At 46.3% G+C, this 17,571-nt stretch overlaps 1 protein-coding gene across 2 annotated transcripts in view; it reads left to right on the top strand.

The window, feature by feature from the left end:
- The window catches only part of fndc3a (fibronectin type III domain containing 3A), a 34,685-nt gene that overhangs the window by 10,018 nt on the left and 7,096 nt on the right, over positions 1-17,571 (top strand). The window contains exons 1-10 of one of the 2 annotated variants that reach the window (XM_035534137.1): positions 4,507-4,621; positions 6,363-6,438; positions 12,907-12,983; positions 13,117-13,384; positions 13,639-13,953; positions 15,551-15,609; positions 16,430-16,599; positions 16,777-16,836; positions 17,036-17,174; positions 17,283-17,336. In XM_035534137.1, the coding sequence (XP_035390030.1) occupies positions 4,523-4,621; positions 6,363-6,438; positions 12,907-12,983; positions 13,117-13,384; positions 13,639-13,953; positions 15,551-15,609; positions 16,430-16,599; positions 16,777-16,836; positions 17,036-17,174; positions 17,283-17,336 (1,317 nt within the window). In that variant the 5' untranslated portion in view covers positions 4,507-4,522. Of the gene's footprint in view, positions 1-4,506; positions 4,622-6,362; positions 6,439-12,906; positions 12,984-13,116; positions 13,385-13,638; positions 13,954-15,550; positions 15,610-16,429; positions 16,600-16,776; positions 16,837-17,035; positions 17,175-17,282; positions 17,337-17,571 lie in introns of those variants that run through there. The other variant, XM_035534136.1, reaches the window with a different exon arrangement.

The raw sequence follows: 17,571 nt of genomic DNA on the forward strand, positions 1-17,571 counted from the left end.
CCCCTGGGAATGGGGCTCCCTTTACCTACTGGACAAGTATCTGTGATGCCTGGAACAGTGAGTGCTGCTCACCATGGTTCTGGTTCACTGTCAGGACATTTCAGGCATAAAGTAGAAGTAATGTTTTAATGCTACACATGTTTATTTGAAGAGGTTCTCGGGCATAAAGGAGACGTGGAGTCTGTTCACTGCCCCGTCTTGTGACTTGCCTGTGAGTACTGCATCAGTCACATTCACCTTTGTGCTTAACATTGGTTTCAAAGCATGCCCTTTAGGCTGAAGAATGTGGTTGTGCAGTACTGGAGGGACATCCATCATTCTTCATTTCCGCTGGACCAAGGTGGTGTTGGGAACATGGCTCTGGAATGCCGCCATTGATAATATTCGCAGGGAATGACCAACAGTTTAGAACATTGGAACCAAACAAAAGAATGTGTTCAATGGGACATTGACATAAATTTACATTTGTCATTTATCTGACAATTTTATCCAAAGCGACTTGGTTATGTATGAACACAACTTGAGTAATTGAGGGTTATGGGTCTTGCTCAGGGGTCCAACAGTGGCAACATGGCTTGAACTGTTGGGACTTGAACTGGCAACTTTCTGATTACTAGTCAAGGAGCTTCACCACTGAGCTACGACTGCCCCATTAGACGTGTGAGGCATTGTTGGAAAGACCTGATTAATGTCTTACGAGCAGGATGGTTAAGAAGGTCCCCTGTCCTAAAGCAGGTCCTTGGACAGGCTGTTTTCTGCCATGCAAATCCAAAGTGGGATGGAATGTACAGTAACAGGATTGATTTAGCTGTTTAACCCTAATCTAGTGGTTTCAGACACTAACTTTGGAGCACTGCGGAAAGGTGCAGGTTGAATCAGAGTGTCCAGCTTGGCATGGTGGTGAATACTCTAGAATCAGGAGCTCCATGTGGTCAGGACTGGTACCACTGGTGAGTCAGGAGCCAAGCCCAGCACCTGCACATAGATCTGCAGCTCATAGTGACATGGAGATGTCTTTGAAACCCCCTTCTCACAAGGCCACACAATGTTAAGACCACGGAGGCTTGTGGGAAAGGCACCGGCACTGAGCTGAAGAGATGAGGCAGACGCACAGTGTAGCTGGAGCAGTAGATCCACAGCAATGTCCTCTCCATTTCTGTTTGTTTCTTTTGCCGTGAACGTTAAGTAGTAGAATAGAAATCGCTGTGTTGGGCTAGTGAAGGGTGTCCAACACCCCTTCCTTTTCACTTGGCTGAGCACAGCTCTTACTTGTCACCCAAAACATACTGGTAACACTAAAAGATACAAGTTTCATGTACATATGGGTGAATCTGGGTGAGATTTTAATCAATAACAGGCTGATTCTGTAGCGAATTTTACTGGCTCTTACCTCTCTTAAAACCAAGATTTTATTTTTAATGGGACCTTCCAGTTTTGGCTGTGTGAGTGTTATATTTATGTTCACAGATTTACATTTAGTCTTTCAGCTGGATCTACTTTCAGTGAAAAATTGTGTCTGTCTGTTTGTGTATGTGTGTGTGTGTGCGCGCCACTAGGTGAAGACTGGATGTGTTTGAGGAGTGAGTCATGTAGATGTGGCCAGTAAGTGTCGTGTCTTCCCGGCTCCCTACACCACCCACCCCTGTCTCAGACTCTGTCTGCAGAACAGCAGTCTCACTCCCCCCCACTCAGATTGATTTCATGGGCACATCGCCATGTAAGTCAATACTCCCCCACTCCTGTGAGGCTCTGGCCATCCGCAGTTAGAGCTACACCAGTGTTGCTCATGAGCCTTACCACTGCCTCCTGCTGGCATGACCCTGCCATTGCACTTGTGCAAATAACCAGGCCCAGCTCAACACTAAGAAGGCAAAACTTAGTTACCATGAAGAAGAGTTCCTCTGGGTCACAGAAATCCATTTTGCTTGGGTTATGTTCTGGTTTTCTTTTGGTCTGGCAGCATTTGAGAAAGCACTGAGCTGTAGATAAATGCACAGCCAGGTCTGTTGGTTGGGTCTGCACAGTGTCTTTAGAAAAGTGGCTGTGGGCCAAGCAGCAGTATAACAAGGTTTTGTTTGTTTGCTCTGCAACTCCTGATCAGGTGCACACGTTCCCAGTGAGAGTCATTTAAGTGTTCCAGCAGATGTCAGATTGTCTTCCATCAGTGCTGTAGGGAGAGTTACAGATGGTTCGTTTCATAGTGTATACATGAATATGTAAGTGTTCACCTATGTGTTTTTAATCAGATGGAAGGTGTATCGAAAATTAACACCACAAAGGGGGAAAATTGTATTCTTTTAGTGTCAATGTCCCCCTCTGCAGTTTTTATGTAAATGAATCAGACAAAGCTTTTTGTAGATTATAGCCAAAATATTCACTACCTCTGCCAGAATGACTAATGACGTGTACATTTAGCGAAGCTCTCGTGAGTTATCTGGTTGGTGCAGTGCGTCTCTGGCCACTCTCACACTCCCTTCTCTCAGTTCTTTTCTGGTCACTGAACTGCTCTGCCACGTTGTTCCACCATAAACAATTAAAGAGGAACAAACACTGAGGAACCCAACCCTGACTCACTGAAGGGCGGGAGACATCAGCCTCTACCACGCCATCTCCAGGGTAATAAAGCCCGCTCTGCCTGCTGGTGTTTGCTAATCACCCCCCACCCCCGACAGCCTTGCGCCGTGTCCATAACGCCACACACAGAATTGCATGTCCCCGCCTCTAATCTGTGTGCGCACATCACTTAGTGCCCTCATCCCTGGATGAGGGCTGAAGCTCTTATCTTTGTCATTTTACTTCCTTAATTTATGGTCTAAAGTTGCAGTCCCACAGTTAGCCGGCTGCTTGTTTGTCCTTGGTGTGGACAGTAGTGGAGTGTTTCTGGGGCTGATCATGGTCACAGGCTGTTGTCCTAGCAGAACCGTTGCCTGGTGCCATAAGTGGAGACTCTGCATCACTGGCAAATCTTTCCACAATTGTGGCCTCTAAGATCTAAGGAAGGCTAAGCTTCTGGCCTGGTTTGGTCTATGCAGAGGGGGGTGTTCTGAAATATAGCCAGCCTCCGGAGGGGAGCTGTCCTGAAACACAGCCAGCTTCCGGGGGAGGGGGGGGGTGTCCTGAGGGGCCACAGATACCCCAGCTCCCCTCACTACACATCCATCATATTATTAATAGACGCTAGTCCTTCTGCAAATGGCGGACCATGGGGGTGGTGAGAGACTGAGCATATCTGCATGTGTGTGTTGAGGACTCACCAATGTGTGGGTGTGGGTGTTTTTGTCCTTTTTCTCTCCGTCTTTTCATTTTTGTCAACATAAAATGGCAAACAAAGCAATTCCTGACTGTTTTTTTAATCTCGGTAATTTGCTAGCGGTGGCGTCTGTACGGTCGTGCTTCACTCCCGAACCCAAACGTGTTCTGCACACCTCTGTCATGCTACGTGTCTGAGATGAGGGGTAGTGGCACAGACCCTTTCCCTGCGTGGTCGGGGGAACGGTGATAACTGACTGTGCTCACTCATCCGTGACCTTCCTGTCTTGGGTGCACCTCTGCGTAGCTCATGTCGTGAGCACAGAGCGGGTGATGAGGTGTCCTCCCAGCACAGCGCGCTGCCGAGAACAGTGCGGCGTATTTGTTGAAGGGGTTGCTGTGGAGACTGAGACTGCGCGAGAGAGAGCGAGAGAATATGGGCTCTGCTCCCTGTATGTAGTCAACAGCGCCCAGCTAGCTGCTAAAGGCGACTCTTTCCTGCTTTTCTGGGTGTGTTGTGGATGCAAGCTGGGGTCCCGCCAGCCCCCACATGTCCGTCGCCCCACTCGACTTCTCTGGGCTCAGGAGTGGTAGGTGAAGGCTAGAGGAGGTGACTCCAGGCTCCAGAGCATAGTGGGGGGGGTGGGGTGGGGTGGGGTGGGGGGTCTCTGGAAGACGCAGTGGCCGGCTCGCGGAAGCTACCGCGGCTGAATGACAGAGAGTGATGCGGGCAACCGTAAGTGACATTTCATTCCTTCTCTCCCTCTTTCCCTCCTTCCCTCTCTCTCTCTCTCTCTCTCTCTCTCTCTCTCTCTCTCTCTCACTAACACGCAAACACTACCGTGTCCTCTGCCATGCGTGCTGTCCAGGGAAAGGGGGACAGAAACGTGTTGTGTCCATGTAAGACATCGTGGTGAGTTGTGAGAATGCTAAGCTCCCCAGTGTGGAACAAAGGGGAGCCGGCCAAGACGCGTCTCGTACGCAAGTGTGTGTGCGTAGTGGCTCGAGTCTCATTCATGCAGACATCCCTCTGACGCCCCTCATAGTGTGGTGTTGCTCATGCATCCTTGTTTACCGCTGTGCGTGTGTGTGCGTGCGTGCAGGGCTGGTGTGTGTGTGTGTGTGTGTGCGTGTGCATGCAGGGCTGCTGTGTGTGCGTGCAGGGCTGCTGTGTGTGTGTGTGTGTGTGTGTGTGTGTGTGTGTGTGTGTGTGCGGCAGCGTCTCTGTGGCATTTATGAATGGGAGCAGGGAGTGAGGAGGAAGGGTTAGACCATGGCCGTGGTGGGGGAGCCCTGTCGCCGTAGCGATATGCCCTGTTGCCGTAGCGATATGTCCTGGCAGTACAGGCAGTATGACTGCACCAAGACGGAGGTAAACGCAACCCTGCCTATCTTGGTCATTCATTCATGTATTTGTGTGTGGGTTTTGTTTTTTTTTCTCGTTGGTTTCTTGTTTTTAGTGTGCTGTACTCTGTGGATAAGGTATTGAAATGAGAAATGTAAGCACTTTGGTTGTTAGGTATTTCCGGATGTTAAATATGACTGTGTGTGTGTGTGTGTGTGTGTGTGTGTGTTCTGGTCTGTGATTTTGTCCGGTTATGGGTTTTTTCTGTGTTTTAAATTATGTAACTGAGGATGTGTCCTAGCAGCTGTGCCAGCAGTGTTGGTGTGGACCTTGTACTCCCGGGGGGGGTGGCGGTTAAATTCTGAGCTGTGAGGTGCTGTTAATCTATCTCACCGTGTCTCTGTTGTGCTCCTAGCATGTGATGGCTGCTTATTGCTGTAATTGGTTCTCAATTAAGGGCAGAGAGAATCAGGATGGATATTCTGTGTGAGTTGGGAATGCACGGGCTCTACGGATGTTTGCCAATTGTGCTTTGTTAGAAATTCGATCTTAGAGACCTATGATGGTTTCTTATCATGTGACGACATGCCCCATGAGCAGACCAGAGAAGCTAGCTGTGTCTCCATGAGACCACCACCACCTTGAGGATGTGTGCTTTGCTCCTGTTGGCAAGTAATGTGGCAGCTTTATCTGTGAGCCAGTTTCCTGTTTTTTACAGTGTATGTTTAACTGAATCCTCAAAGGAGAAAGGTCCTGGTGAGGTGACTCTGAGCTGTGCTGAACCAGAACTGTGTTATTCTGGGTCCAGATGTGCCTGTCCACTGCGTCACACTGCTTTCTTGGCACAAGTGGTTCTGGAACCACTGCTGTCCTGTCTCTGCTCCTTAGTGAGCAGGACACCTGCACTGGGGACAGGAGGCTGTCTAATTATACGAGAAGCAAGGAAGACAATTTTAACTCAGAAATCAGATTAAAAGCTTTAATTAATCTTTTTACATAAAGCAGCTTTTCAGAGGTTCATCATAATGAATGTGGTGGTTCTATACAGATCCTGTGTGACTAAGAGTGATATGTTTTACACACACACACACACACACACACACACACACACACACACACACACACACACACACACGAGTTTGCTGTTAAGATCCTGAAGGCATGAGTGCTGCTGTTTGTTTATTCTGAAAGTCCTTTTAAATGCGTGGGAAAGTTGAGTGTTCACCTGAGTGAGGCCCTGCACAGCTGTTTCTGCTGACTAGCACGCACACACACACGCAAATTTCACATCAACATGTCCGTTGGTTGTTCTGGTAAGAGCTGTGAGGCACAAAATGGCCAAAATGAAGCCATTTCAAAACTCTCATGCTTGTACACACATGTGCACATACGTGTGTGTGTGTGTGTGTGTGTGTGAGAGCTGATCTAGTATTTTTGTATTTTATTTTTTTTTTAAAGGTCCAGTGCACTGGGAACTAATTGTGAATCAGTTTTGGTATTTAAAGCAGCAGAATAAAAGTGACGTGTTAGTGGCGCCTGTGTGAGAGCTTGACGTGTTCAGCTTGGATGGAAACTGAGACATGTAGCCCTTCATCCCTGGCAAGAGCACGGCGTGATCGGGCAGATGCATGAATGAATGCCAACCCCCCCACCCCTCGCCTGGCACCCAGTGCTGCAAGGCAGACAGCACAGAGACCAGACCAGGGTGTCCTTACGCACCGCCTAGATCCTCACGCCACTCACATCTCTCCCCTTTTATCCCCTCCAGGTAATTTTGGTGCAAGTAAACCCAGGTGAGGCCTTCACGATCCAGCGAGAGGATGGCCAGTACCAGTGTATCCCAGGTGAGCAATCTGCTGCATGTTTTGTTTTGTATTTAAAGGCCACATTCAGAACTTTTTGTAAAAGATTTTTCTGTATTTGAGACCATCAGTGGGCGAGAATTAATTTTCTGTGGTCTTTAAGATACAGTTCAGAAGTCAAAGTACACATGCTTAAAACAGGTTTAAGGTTATGCTGCTATAACTAATTGTGCAGTGTGCCGTTTTATGTAAGTGAAAAGTCTTTTATGTATTTTTAAAGCAGTGGTGATCTTGTGAATCTAAATGAAATGTTGGATTTCAGTCTGAAGCCAGAAATTAGTTAAAAGTGTGGGATGATGAGATTCCTTATGAATCACGTTCAAAGCTTTCTGTTTTAATACTGGCTATTACACAGGAGAATGGTTCACTATACACACACGTTCTCATTAGGGTTGGGTTAAGGGGTCATTAGAGTTGGGGTCAGGGTTAGGATTAGGGTTGTTGGGGTCATCAGGGTTGGAGTCATTAGCCCCAACTGTGTTAGCTGTTGGAGAAAACTTAAGATTCTTTAGATTTGATCAAGTGCAGTGGTTTAAGTTCAGTGCTGGTTGGTTTTGACTCTGACCCTCCTTTGTGACTGTGATGGTCTGTTTAAATAGCTTCTTTATTCAGTGGTGACCCAGTGCTTTTTAAAAACTAAAGATGTTGCATTTCAGATTCTGGTGTGTAGTACTGGAATATCACTGGTGAGGAATATTGTGCTCACTCCTCAGTTCTATGATTAACAAAAATACATGGTCATGGTCATAGTGTGGAGAGCCAGCTGACCCAGCTGAGCATGGAGCAGGGACCTGTTCAGCCCATGTCCAGATGAAACTCTCATTCTTCTGTTTAAAAAAGAATGAAATGTTTTGTAGACCAGTTTTTAAAAGCTAATCATTTTTGGTTAGAAGCCAAGTTAAAACATTTATGGCATTTATCTGATGCTTTTATCCAAAGTGACTTACAATTATATCGGAACACAACTTGAGTAATTGAGGGTTATGGGTCTTGCTCAGGAACCCAACAGTGGCAACCTGCCAGTGCTGGGACTTCAACTGGCAACCTTCTGATTACTAGTCCTGTGCCTTAACCACTGAGCTAACACTGCCATATGGATACTTGTTACAGGACTTTTTCAAACGTTCTACTGGCTATCAGAGTTAACATCAGAGACTTGACTGTAAAATGAGATGTCATGATCCCTATGAATGGGTCCATCGACGAAGGGTCTTCGCTCCCGATCCAGCTGCTGTGCTTGTGAGAGTGAATATTAACTGGGATGAGTTATCCACTCAGCGTTCGGCTGTTCTTCCATGACGCACAGCTTGCTCTGGCTCTACGAATTAGGTTTTTGTCTTGTCTTGTTGCAGAGTAAGAAGAATTTTCTAGTAAATAGGCAGAAAATTTGTAGGACTTTCTCATTAGTAGGTGCAGCAGTGAAGGAGCCATCTTGAGAGAGCGTGCAGCCTGATCCACTGGAGAAGCTCTTTAGTTCGGCTCATTCTTATTCACATGCAAGTGAATAAGATGCAAGTACAAAAATGCAAGTACAATGAGCAAAACGTCTTGGCCCTTGAATGTTTATTGGCTTGATCTAACGCGTTCCTTAATTTTGCAGCTGTCGAGTTCCAGACAGCTACGTGTGCCTCTGGCTGTAACTGTGCGCCAGGCTCTATAAGTGTTGGCTTGGTCCTGCTCTGATCTCTGATGCGACATTGTGCGTTGTGGTGATCACTGTGTTAGTCATTCTCTAAACGTTCTGAAGTGGTTCGTCTCAAACAGGTCTCCTTCGTGGCTCATCTGGGCAAGCCCTCATTCTGCCATTGTTGGAGCTGAAGAGGTTGGCGTGTTGGAGGCTCACTCATGCTGGACACACAGGGTTTGCTGGGTCTCTGCAGTGTTGAGGTGTTTTACTGTCTCTGAATGTGTCTGTTGTGTTCAGGACTTGTGTGGGACGTGCGAACGCTCGCTCTGCCAGTCTCTCCGAGTGGCAGTTGGAGCCTCAGTGCGATGTTCAGTTTGACTGTAATTGAGAGATTGCTGTGCCCTGGAAACAGTATTGGGGGAATGGAGGGAGGACGGATCGCCAGGTTCAGCGTGTTGTGCTCGTGGGCCTGACTCGTGGGTATGCTCAAAATATTGTCGTCATGTATAAAAATTACATTTAGATCAGTGGACTGGTTGTTCCAGTGACTATCAGTATTTCTTTAATATATGTTTACTAACCATAACCATTTTTCCTCATTAAGCCTAACATGTTTTAATCGAGTAGGCAGTGTCATTTCCCAGGGCTGCTCTGATCTGGAGCTTGACCCTACACTGTCCAGAACAAGCACACAGAACATGCCAGCAGGCCTCCTTCCTGGTGTGATGTGTCCAGCAGTGGGCAGCGTGAGCGTAGGATACAAATGTGGGCTTGTAGACAGATCACATCCTCGCAGTGCTGACCCCTGGCTTTACCAGTAAACATGCGCTTTCCGGACTGAAGCGGTGAGAAAGCTCTAAATTTAGCAGCATGGCTCCTTTATGGGGGGGGGGGGGGGGGTCGTGACGCCAGCAGATCGGTGACTCACCACTCAGGGGACAGGGAGGCCAATGGGGTTTAACCCTTAACCTCAGAATGAGCCACAAGCCACACTGAAATCTGCGAGATGACCCCCCCCCCCCCCCCCTTAAGTGTTTTTACTAGGGGAAAGTTGACAAGTGGCATACAAAGAAAGACTTGGAGAGTATTAATACAAGGTGTTTACCCCCCACTGTGAGGTGTTTTGTCCCTGGTTGGGGTGTGGCCACACCCACTGCCACTATGAAGCCCAGCTAAGGTGGCGCAGGGATGAGCAGTGACACTGTGCTGCCTTTGCCCACATTTGGTGTTTTACTTACGTGTGATTTTTATGTCCACCTGGGAATTACTCACAGATGAACATTCTGGTACTGACGTCAAGAAACACCACAAATTCTGCACAAAAAACCAAGCTCAAATCCTGAGGACAGAAGCTCTCTCTCTCTCTCTCTGTGCGTGGGGGGGGGGGGGAATGACATCAGAAAATTTGCATACGGAAACAGTGTTATTGTGAAGACAGCAATAAACACCTTTTATTTTATATAAAAAGTGATGGTTGACCCCTTAATAATGATGTAAATAGGTAATTAATGAGTGGAATACCCAAGAATGAACGGTTCTGTTCACTATGTTAGTGCTTGGGTGAAGATCACTGAGATTGTCATTTCTTTCTAAGCAGAAGGTCACGTCAGTACTGTTGGTCACCCTGAAGGTCACGTCAGTCCTGTTGAAGTGACAGCATAATCACTGAACTTTTCCTAGTGATGATGATACAAAAACAGAGCAGAGAATGGTCAGTTTTAAATGGCTGTGATGCTTGGTAATGGCGTTTATGATTGGTAGGAGCCTTGGGTCAAAAACATCGTAGTAGTATTGGTGGTGGTGGTGGTAGTAGTAATGGTCAGTGGTACTAGTATTAGTAGTATCAGTATCAGTAGTAGTAATACTATCAGTATCGGTGGTGGTGGTGGTGGTAGTAGTAGTATTCAGTATTTAGTAGTAGTGTCAATATTCAGTACCAGTACTAGTAGTAGTAGTAGTAGTCAGTACTACTAGTAGTATCAGTAGTCAGTATTCAATACCAGTAGTCAGTATTCAGTAGTAGTATCAGTATTCAGTAGTAGTAGTAGTAGTAGTAGTAGTAGTGTCAGTATTCAGTAGTCAGTATCAGTAGTCAGTATTCAGTAGTAGTAGTAGTCATGTCAGTAGTAGTAGTATCAGTATCTGTAGTATCAGTAGTAGTCGTCCTACCGTGCTGTTTGTGCTTGGACAGCAAATGTTTTGACCCAAATACACATGATGCTCTTCACTAAGTCCAGAACTTGGGTCATCAAATACCAGACCTATAAAAAATATCTGTACATGTGTTCTTACGGAACCAGATGATCTGTGAAAGCTGGAAACTTTCTGAAGTCTACTGGTGTGTGTAAAAGCCAGACTCTGCCCTTTGAGGGGCTGAGAGTGGGTGTTTAAGCCCTTCCCAGAGGAGTGTGTGTGTGTGTTGTCCCAGCTCTTGGCTCTGTGCGTTAGCCTTTTGTCCACCTGCTCTGTCCTTTCCACAGGTCACCCTGTGGAGGCTCCGCACACTGAACTAAAACACCCCCTCCTACCCCAAAACTGCACTTGCTCACGTCAAAGAACACATGCTAAATAGTTTTTTTCCGCTCGTCTTGGAAACCGTGAACTAGCCTATGGTTATATACACACACACAGACACACACACACACACACACACACACACACACACAGTCTCTCTCTCTCTCTCTCTCACACTCATATACACACACACACACACACAGTGTAAATGTTACATGGCTGGATCACATTGATGTGTGAATCGGATTGTGTGGTCAGGGCCATTTAACTTGATTGCATTCAGCCTTTCATCTCTGCAAACTCAACTCTGCCTTCTTGAAATATCTCTCTCTCACACACGCGCGCGTACACACATACGCGTGCACGCGTGCCCACAATCATGGAGTTCATTCTCAGCATCCACAGTCTGTAGCTTTGAGAATAAACTATTTGGTGAGTCATCCTTCTTGCTGTTGCTGTCAAAAGGGAGCGAGAGAAATGGCGAGAACAGGGAGAGATGGAGAGATCTGATGGAGTGGGAGCGAGACTGAGAGCAGTGAAGAGTGGCATGTGTGTTTCTGCTAAACCATGTGCTGTTTGTTTGTGATGGTAATTTTTGGGGGGTGGGGGTGTGGTTGTACAGTTGAATCTCATTGGTTCTGCATTACATCACCCCTCCCACTTGTGGACTGACTTTATGTAGCTGTCTAATCTGTGAGATATTGCAGAATTAGACCATAACCCACCAAATTAACCAAACTGAGTTATCTGCCTCTCTTATTTGTATGTCCTTGCGTGTAGGGTGTAGGAGTGGGTGGACATGAATGGTGTTCTGTAAGTGTAGTAATGAAGACCTTGGTAGTGGCCAGGTACACAACTTCTAAAATGAACAGCAAAGGTTTGGTTTCATCTGGCCCTTTCTTTTAGGCAGAGCCCCGCTGGGCGTGTCATGTGTCCGCTGGTACTAGAGACTGTTCTGAGGTCAGTCTGCTTGCTGGAAGCCCTGCTAGGTGTGTAGTGCGTTTGCTGCTATTTGTAACTGTTCTGAGGTCAGTGTGCTCGCTGGCATCTGCTAGGGCAGCTGACCCATGAGCTCAAAAACGGCCAATAGCACACACAGCACAACTCTGGGCAACTCTCTCTCTCACTCTGTCTGTCTCACTCCTTCACTCCCTCACAGGCTTGCATACTGTTGGAGTTGAGCCTTTCGGTTAAAGGCTGGCACTAGTGTCCACGTCAGCAAAGCTGACTACGTCTGGCAAAGGGGAGGGCGTTAGAGGAGGGTGTGAGCGGAGGGGCGGAGGGATGAGAGGGGAGGGGAGGACAGTGTGGCCTTTTGTGTCTCCTCTGTCGGTGCTCATGCGTCAGTCTGATGTAATAGTGTGGGAGTTCTGTTTTTTTCTCCTTCTCCTGTTCCTTCTCTCGTTTTCACATTCTGTCTCTTCATCTCTCCAGAACAGTCTGCCCTGACACCCTGTCCTCGTTCCTCTGGCCTGCCAAGTTCTTCAGCCCTCTTCCTCTTACTGTGTCTTACAACTGCTCCCTGTGTTCTTACCGCACCTTTCTCTGGCTGTCTCTCGGCCCTGTTCAGAGTCCAGTCTCATCACGCTTCCTTTTGCAGCTGCCAGCCTTCCATCTGCTGAGCTTATGCACATGTTACCATTTTCTGTTTAACTCTCCTGTAAAACCTGACAGTAAACACACACACAGACAGCATGCTTGTAAATCCGAAATCATTTGGGCTTTAAGCCAAGTTTAAGCCAAGGCAGAGTTGCATTTAGTAGAAAAGATGCCAATCTCCATTTTTGTGTGTGTGCTTTGAGGAAATTAATGCAGCCTCAGGCAAGCTTTCCAGTCCCCATAAAGTCCCCGTCAGACTCCGTCAGAACTTCCACTAATACAAGCAGAGACAGAGAGAGTTTTAGTACTGAGGTTGTAGTCTGTACAAACATGCCTTTGAAATCTACTGTAACACAAAACTAGGATGCCAAAATGCAATTCCAAATAAAGGAGTTGCATAACTAATCACATTTGGAATAAAAATCTCTGTAATGTAATTGTAGTTGTAGTTGCCCCCTGTTGTGGTATTGCTACCACTCATTAATGGTGCTCTCCGCAGTAAAGTTCTACTTTGACCACAGAAGAATCAGGACCCATGGTGACATGGCTGTTGTGATCAGTGCGAGTTCACTGTCTGTGAGGGATGGGCTAACGCTTCTCTTTTTGATGGCCTGGGACCAGTAAGCAGTAATAGAAGATCTCTAGCCACAAGGGCTGTGTTGGGTTGTTGTACAGGGTGGTGGGTGTGTGACTGTTGGGATGTTTTTCAGGTCCTGCTCAGGTTCCCATGATGTCCCCCAATGGCTCAGTGCCTCCAATCTATGTGCCTCCTGGATATGTTCAGCAGGTCGGTCCTGACGGGCACTGTGTTGCTCCTCTGTTCATCTGCTTTTCTGCTGTGATTATGTAAATAATGCTGCATGTTAAACAAAGCCACAGTGACTGCCTCTGTCCTTCCTCTGGGTGGCGCTCTTCCCCAGATCATCGAGGAGAACGGTGTTCGGCATGTTCTGGTCTTACCTCAGGCAGAGTACCACCCGGGGGGACACTCTCCGCTGCACCACCCACCCCCACCACCTCCCCACGCCCACCTGCCGCCAGCCTTCATCCCCCACCCACATCCCATCATGCCTGCTCCTCCTCACCTGTACTCAAGCATGGCTGGTGGCACTGGAGACATCAACCTTCAGAATATATCTCTGTCTCAGAATATAGCTCTATCTCACCCAGCCATGTATCCAGAGCAGGGTAGGTACGCGCGCGCATGCGCGCACACACACACACACACACACACACACACACACACACACACACACACACACACATACAGAAAGAGAAATAGGAGAAATTCATACTCCTGGTTTAAATCTCTTACTTTTCTGTTTAGTTTTTAAAAATGTTTTGTTTGTTTTTTTTCTTGCAGCCATTCTGTTTGAAATTAAATGAATTTCTATCAGCATAACATGTTCACTACCAGACTGTGTGCGTGCGTGTGTTTGCAGTTTCTGCGGATACTCTTCTGCCGCACGTACGCGCCTCGTTTGTTCACAAGGATGAAAGGGCTAACAAAACACACGAGCGTCTGCAGAAGAAACTAAAGGAGCGTCAGGGTGGACACGCTGCAGGAGGCGGGCTGGCTCCGCCCAAAGACAGCCCACCCCAGTCCCCCCAGAAGAGTCGCCCCTCCCCGCCAGCAGGGGGTGATCTCCACAATGGCCTGGGGCTGAAGGGGGTTGAGGAACAGTGCCAGGCGAGTGCGGCGGTCCCTGGCCTTGGCATAGACGGTCCAAGACGAGAAGGGGAGGCGGAGCCTGGAGGTATAGACACTCAGTCCAGTAATGTTTCAGTACAGTGGATGTGAGTTTTATAGAAACAGTTGGACTGTCTGCTCTGATTTCAGTTGAAATACATCCTAAGAGAATTAATAGATGATGTTACTTTTGATTTTTTAAAACTTATTTACCATGGAACAGCTCACATTTTTCAATATTACTACGTGATATAGACATGTCCGATTTAGCCAAGTTACAAGCGTTCATCTGCATTTTGTGAGCAGAGTGCTGATGTTGAAAACACACTTCTCACATCAGCGTGTCAAAAATCTTAAAGCAGCATTCAGAACTGCTACAAAACATGTGAAATACAACACACACAACCACAAAGAGCAAACTGTAGTACGTCAGTAAGTATCCAAAAAAAAGGTTAGATGATATATTATGTTGGCCCTTTTTGATTGTTTTAATAACCATGTTTTTATGACTTTGAAATTAAATCAGGAAGGAGGGGCTTCTAATCATGCAGTGCTAAAAGGGAAACTGCTAATTGACCAAAAGTGTTTTTCGTTACTGATATGATAGTCACGTCTTCTAATGGCCCGGTCAGTATAGTTGTTCATTCACATGCAAACTCTTCTAGCACTGCAGGAGGAAACTAGACAGCTGTTTTAAAATTTTAAAACTGATACCGTATTTGAGCATTTTCTAACTTGAAACCTTTACAGACTGGAAAATTGTACTTTACTAAATTATTGAATTATTGAAACGTACTTTACTAAATTATTTTGATGGTGGCCATTAAACTTCTTATGTAAACCACACACACACACACACGCTCCTTTTGTACAACCACTTCAGTGTCAGAACCTTTTATTTTGTAAAAAAAAAAAAATCAAAAGTGTTTTTCAGCTTGAACATGTAGGTGAGATGAAGGCCACTGTATCTGAAGGCTTCATGCTGTTCGTCACATCCTCTGCCTCCATGAGACCAGTTACACCAGTTTAGTTTTAGCCTAAAACTAAATAATAACAGACCCAAAGTTGACTCGTGTGTCTCCCACCTCGGTCTAAATATCTCAAATTTGAATATATCTGTAGGCACAGCATTCTTTCTTGAAAATGACAATAAGTAACAGTGTGTCAAGTTTTATTTAATGGATTAAATCCTTTCCTTAAATCAAAGGACACAGCACAAACCCTCACCCCCACCTCTCATCTGTCTTAGCTTTCACTTTCAAACAAACAAGCGGAACCTTTGGGAGCTGAGCAGGTGTGTGTCGGCGTATTTGCTGACGTGCTCTCAGGGCTCCTTATCCCTTATAGAAGTAGCTACTTACAGCTTGTGATGAGGTGCTGATCCCAGCCCAACGCCATAAGACCCTACAGTCTGAGACGGGCAGGAGCCCAGGGCCCTGAGAACCCTGGGCAGGACGGACCAGCACGCTGGGGCAGGGTGGTCCATTACTTACCCGGCCCCGGCAAATCTGGCCTTGACCAACTGACTAGTGTTGTGTGTATTTGTCGAGGGGGCCAGCGTTGTATGTATTTGAAGTGTGTAATCATAAATGAGTTCATTGTAATGTTTTTGAGAAAGTTAATAGGGTTTTATCTCAGTGTTTATTGATGCTCTTTGTTCACAGAAATGAATGAAAAGATACAAGTTGTCCAAGAATTGCTGGACAGTATCAGGAAGCCAGAGGTGAGTGATACAGACTGTCTGTGTCTGTCTCTCTCTCTCTCTCTCTCTCTCTCCCCTGACCAGTTATCTGGTTGACTGGATGTCTGTGAGCACAGCTGACTTTCGACTGACTGTCACTGAAACTAAAAATCTCACATTATCCCTGAAAATTGAATGCCTTACAAATGCTGTCTCTGGACAATCTGCTTGTTGTAGATAGCTTGTTGTAAAGGACAATTGAAGCTGTCTGTCAGATAATGAGAACGGACCAAATAACTGTGTTGTTTATTGTGATGTTTGTTTACTTTACACAGTAAACATCAGGGTGTAATGTATACATGAGGACATCTCTGTACGTCTGACTAGTTAATTAACGTCAGTTACTACTCTCAGTATGCAGAATGTGCGCCAAGAATTTAAAAATGATTTATATTGGCAAGTTAGTATTCAGATGACCACAAAGAAAGACAGCTTGGCAGACACTAAGTCATAGCTGAGATGTCCTCCCTTTCTTCTTGAGGGAACAGAGACTAATATAAAGGAAGTGTTTGAGGCAGCATAGCAGGACCCGGGAGGTACATGCATGACGTCTACCGCCCTGAGCACAGAGAGGTGAAGAGGGTTGCAGAAGTGGAGATCAGAATGGCATATGGCACGAAGCACCAGAAAGAGACACGAATAAATGTTTTCCGTAAGAGCTTTTGCGTGCGAAAGCGCAATGTTCTGCTGCGTTAGCTCATGTGGCATGGTACGGGGTTCTCATATTTCAGTGCGCTTACAGCCCCTTTAAAGGTTCATGAGAACTTTGAAGAACTGATCCAGGGGCATTTGATTTGGTTAGGTAACAGACATCCAGGCCAGGGGGGCGTGTCTGTGCTGGGAGGCTCCGTTCAAACCAGCTGTGGAGGAGGAGCAGAAGGAGAGGGAGGAGCCAGTGGAAGAACTCCACCTCACCTACGAGGTGTCAGTCTCCTACAGCGGCAAAGAGGGCAAATACAGTAGCGCTTGCAGGTAGAACAGGGCTGGACGTGTGTGCTTGGGTGGGAGGGGACTGTATTTGACTTCTAATGAATTTTAATTGATTTCATTTAGTATAATGAAAAAATATTAAAGGTGCTATTACCCTGACGGTCTAGTGTTTATTAATAACAGGTGGTTAACAGCTCTTCCCCTTGTCATTTTGACCAGTGGTGAAGAACTAAGTGCAACCATACAGAACCTAAGACCAGCAACAGACTACCACGTCAGGTACGAACTACCCTGTCCATTATGGTCACACCTAGTGTGGTGAAGTGTTTGTTTATGATATAAACGTAAGAAAAATCTAAATTAAAGTTTGACTTATTCACGTTTGGTGTGTGTGTGTGTGTATCCATGTATGCGTGTGTATACACGTGTTTATGCATGTGTGCGTGCATCACCTGGGTGTGTCCACACACTCCTGCAGGGTTCAGGCTGTGTATAAGTGTTTACAGGGAAGCCCCTCAGAGCCTGCCAGTTTCACTACCCTGAGCTGTGAGCCAGACACGCCTGTCCCACCTCGCAAGGCCAGCGGCACAAAAAACACCCTTGTGCTTCAGTGGAAGGTACACACACACACGCACGCGCGTGCGCGCCCTCTGCATAGCTAATGTGTCCTTTCCTTTTATTTTAGTCTTGATTTATTTATTTACAAACACATCTCTCTTCCCCAGGCACCTTGTGACAACGGTTCCAAAATCCAGAACTACATTCTGCAATGGGATGAGGTAGATTATACCCTCTCACTATGTTAATCTCTCAGATTGCAAGATTTTTAGTTCCATTTTTATTGTATTCACTGGATATATTGGACTAATGCTATTGTTCCAGATCGATACGATTGTTTGCTCTCTGCTTGTTATTTTCTTCCTAACATTAATCATTTTTTGTGCATCTCCAGTCAATAAGTTGGAAACCCTGCCGTTATGTAGCTCAGCAGTGCAGTGTTTTAGGGAGGGTAGC

This window comes from Electrophorus electricus, chromosome 15 (genome assembly GCF_013358815.1).
Source record: "Electrophorus electricus isolate fEleEle1 chromosome 15, fEleEle1.pri, whole genome shotgun sequence".
Lineage (NCBI taxonomy): Eukaryota > Metazoa > Chordata > Actinopteri > Gymnotiformes > Gymnotidae > Electrophorus > Electrophorus electricus.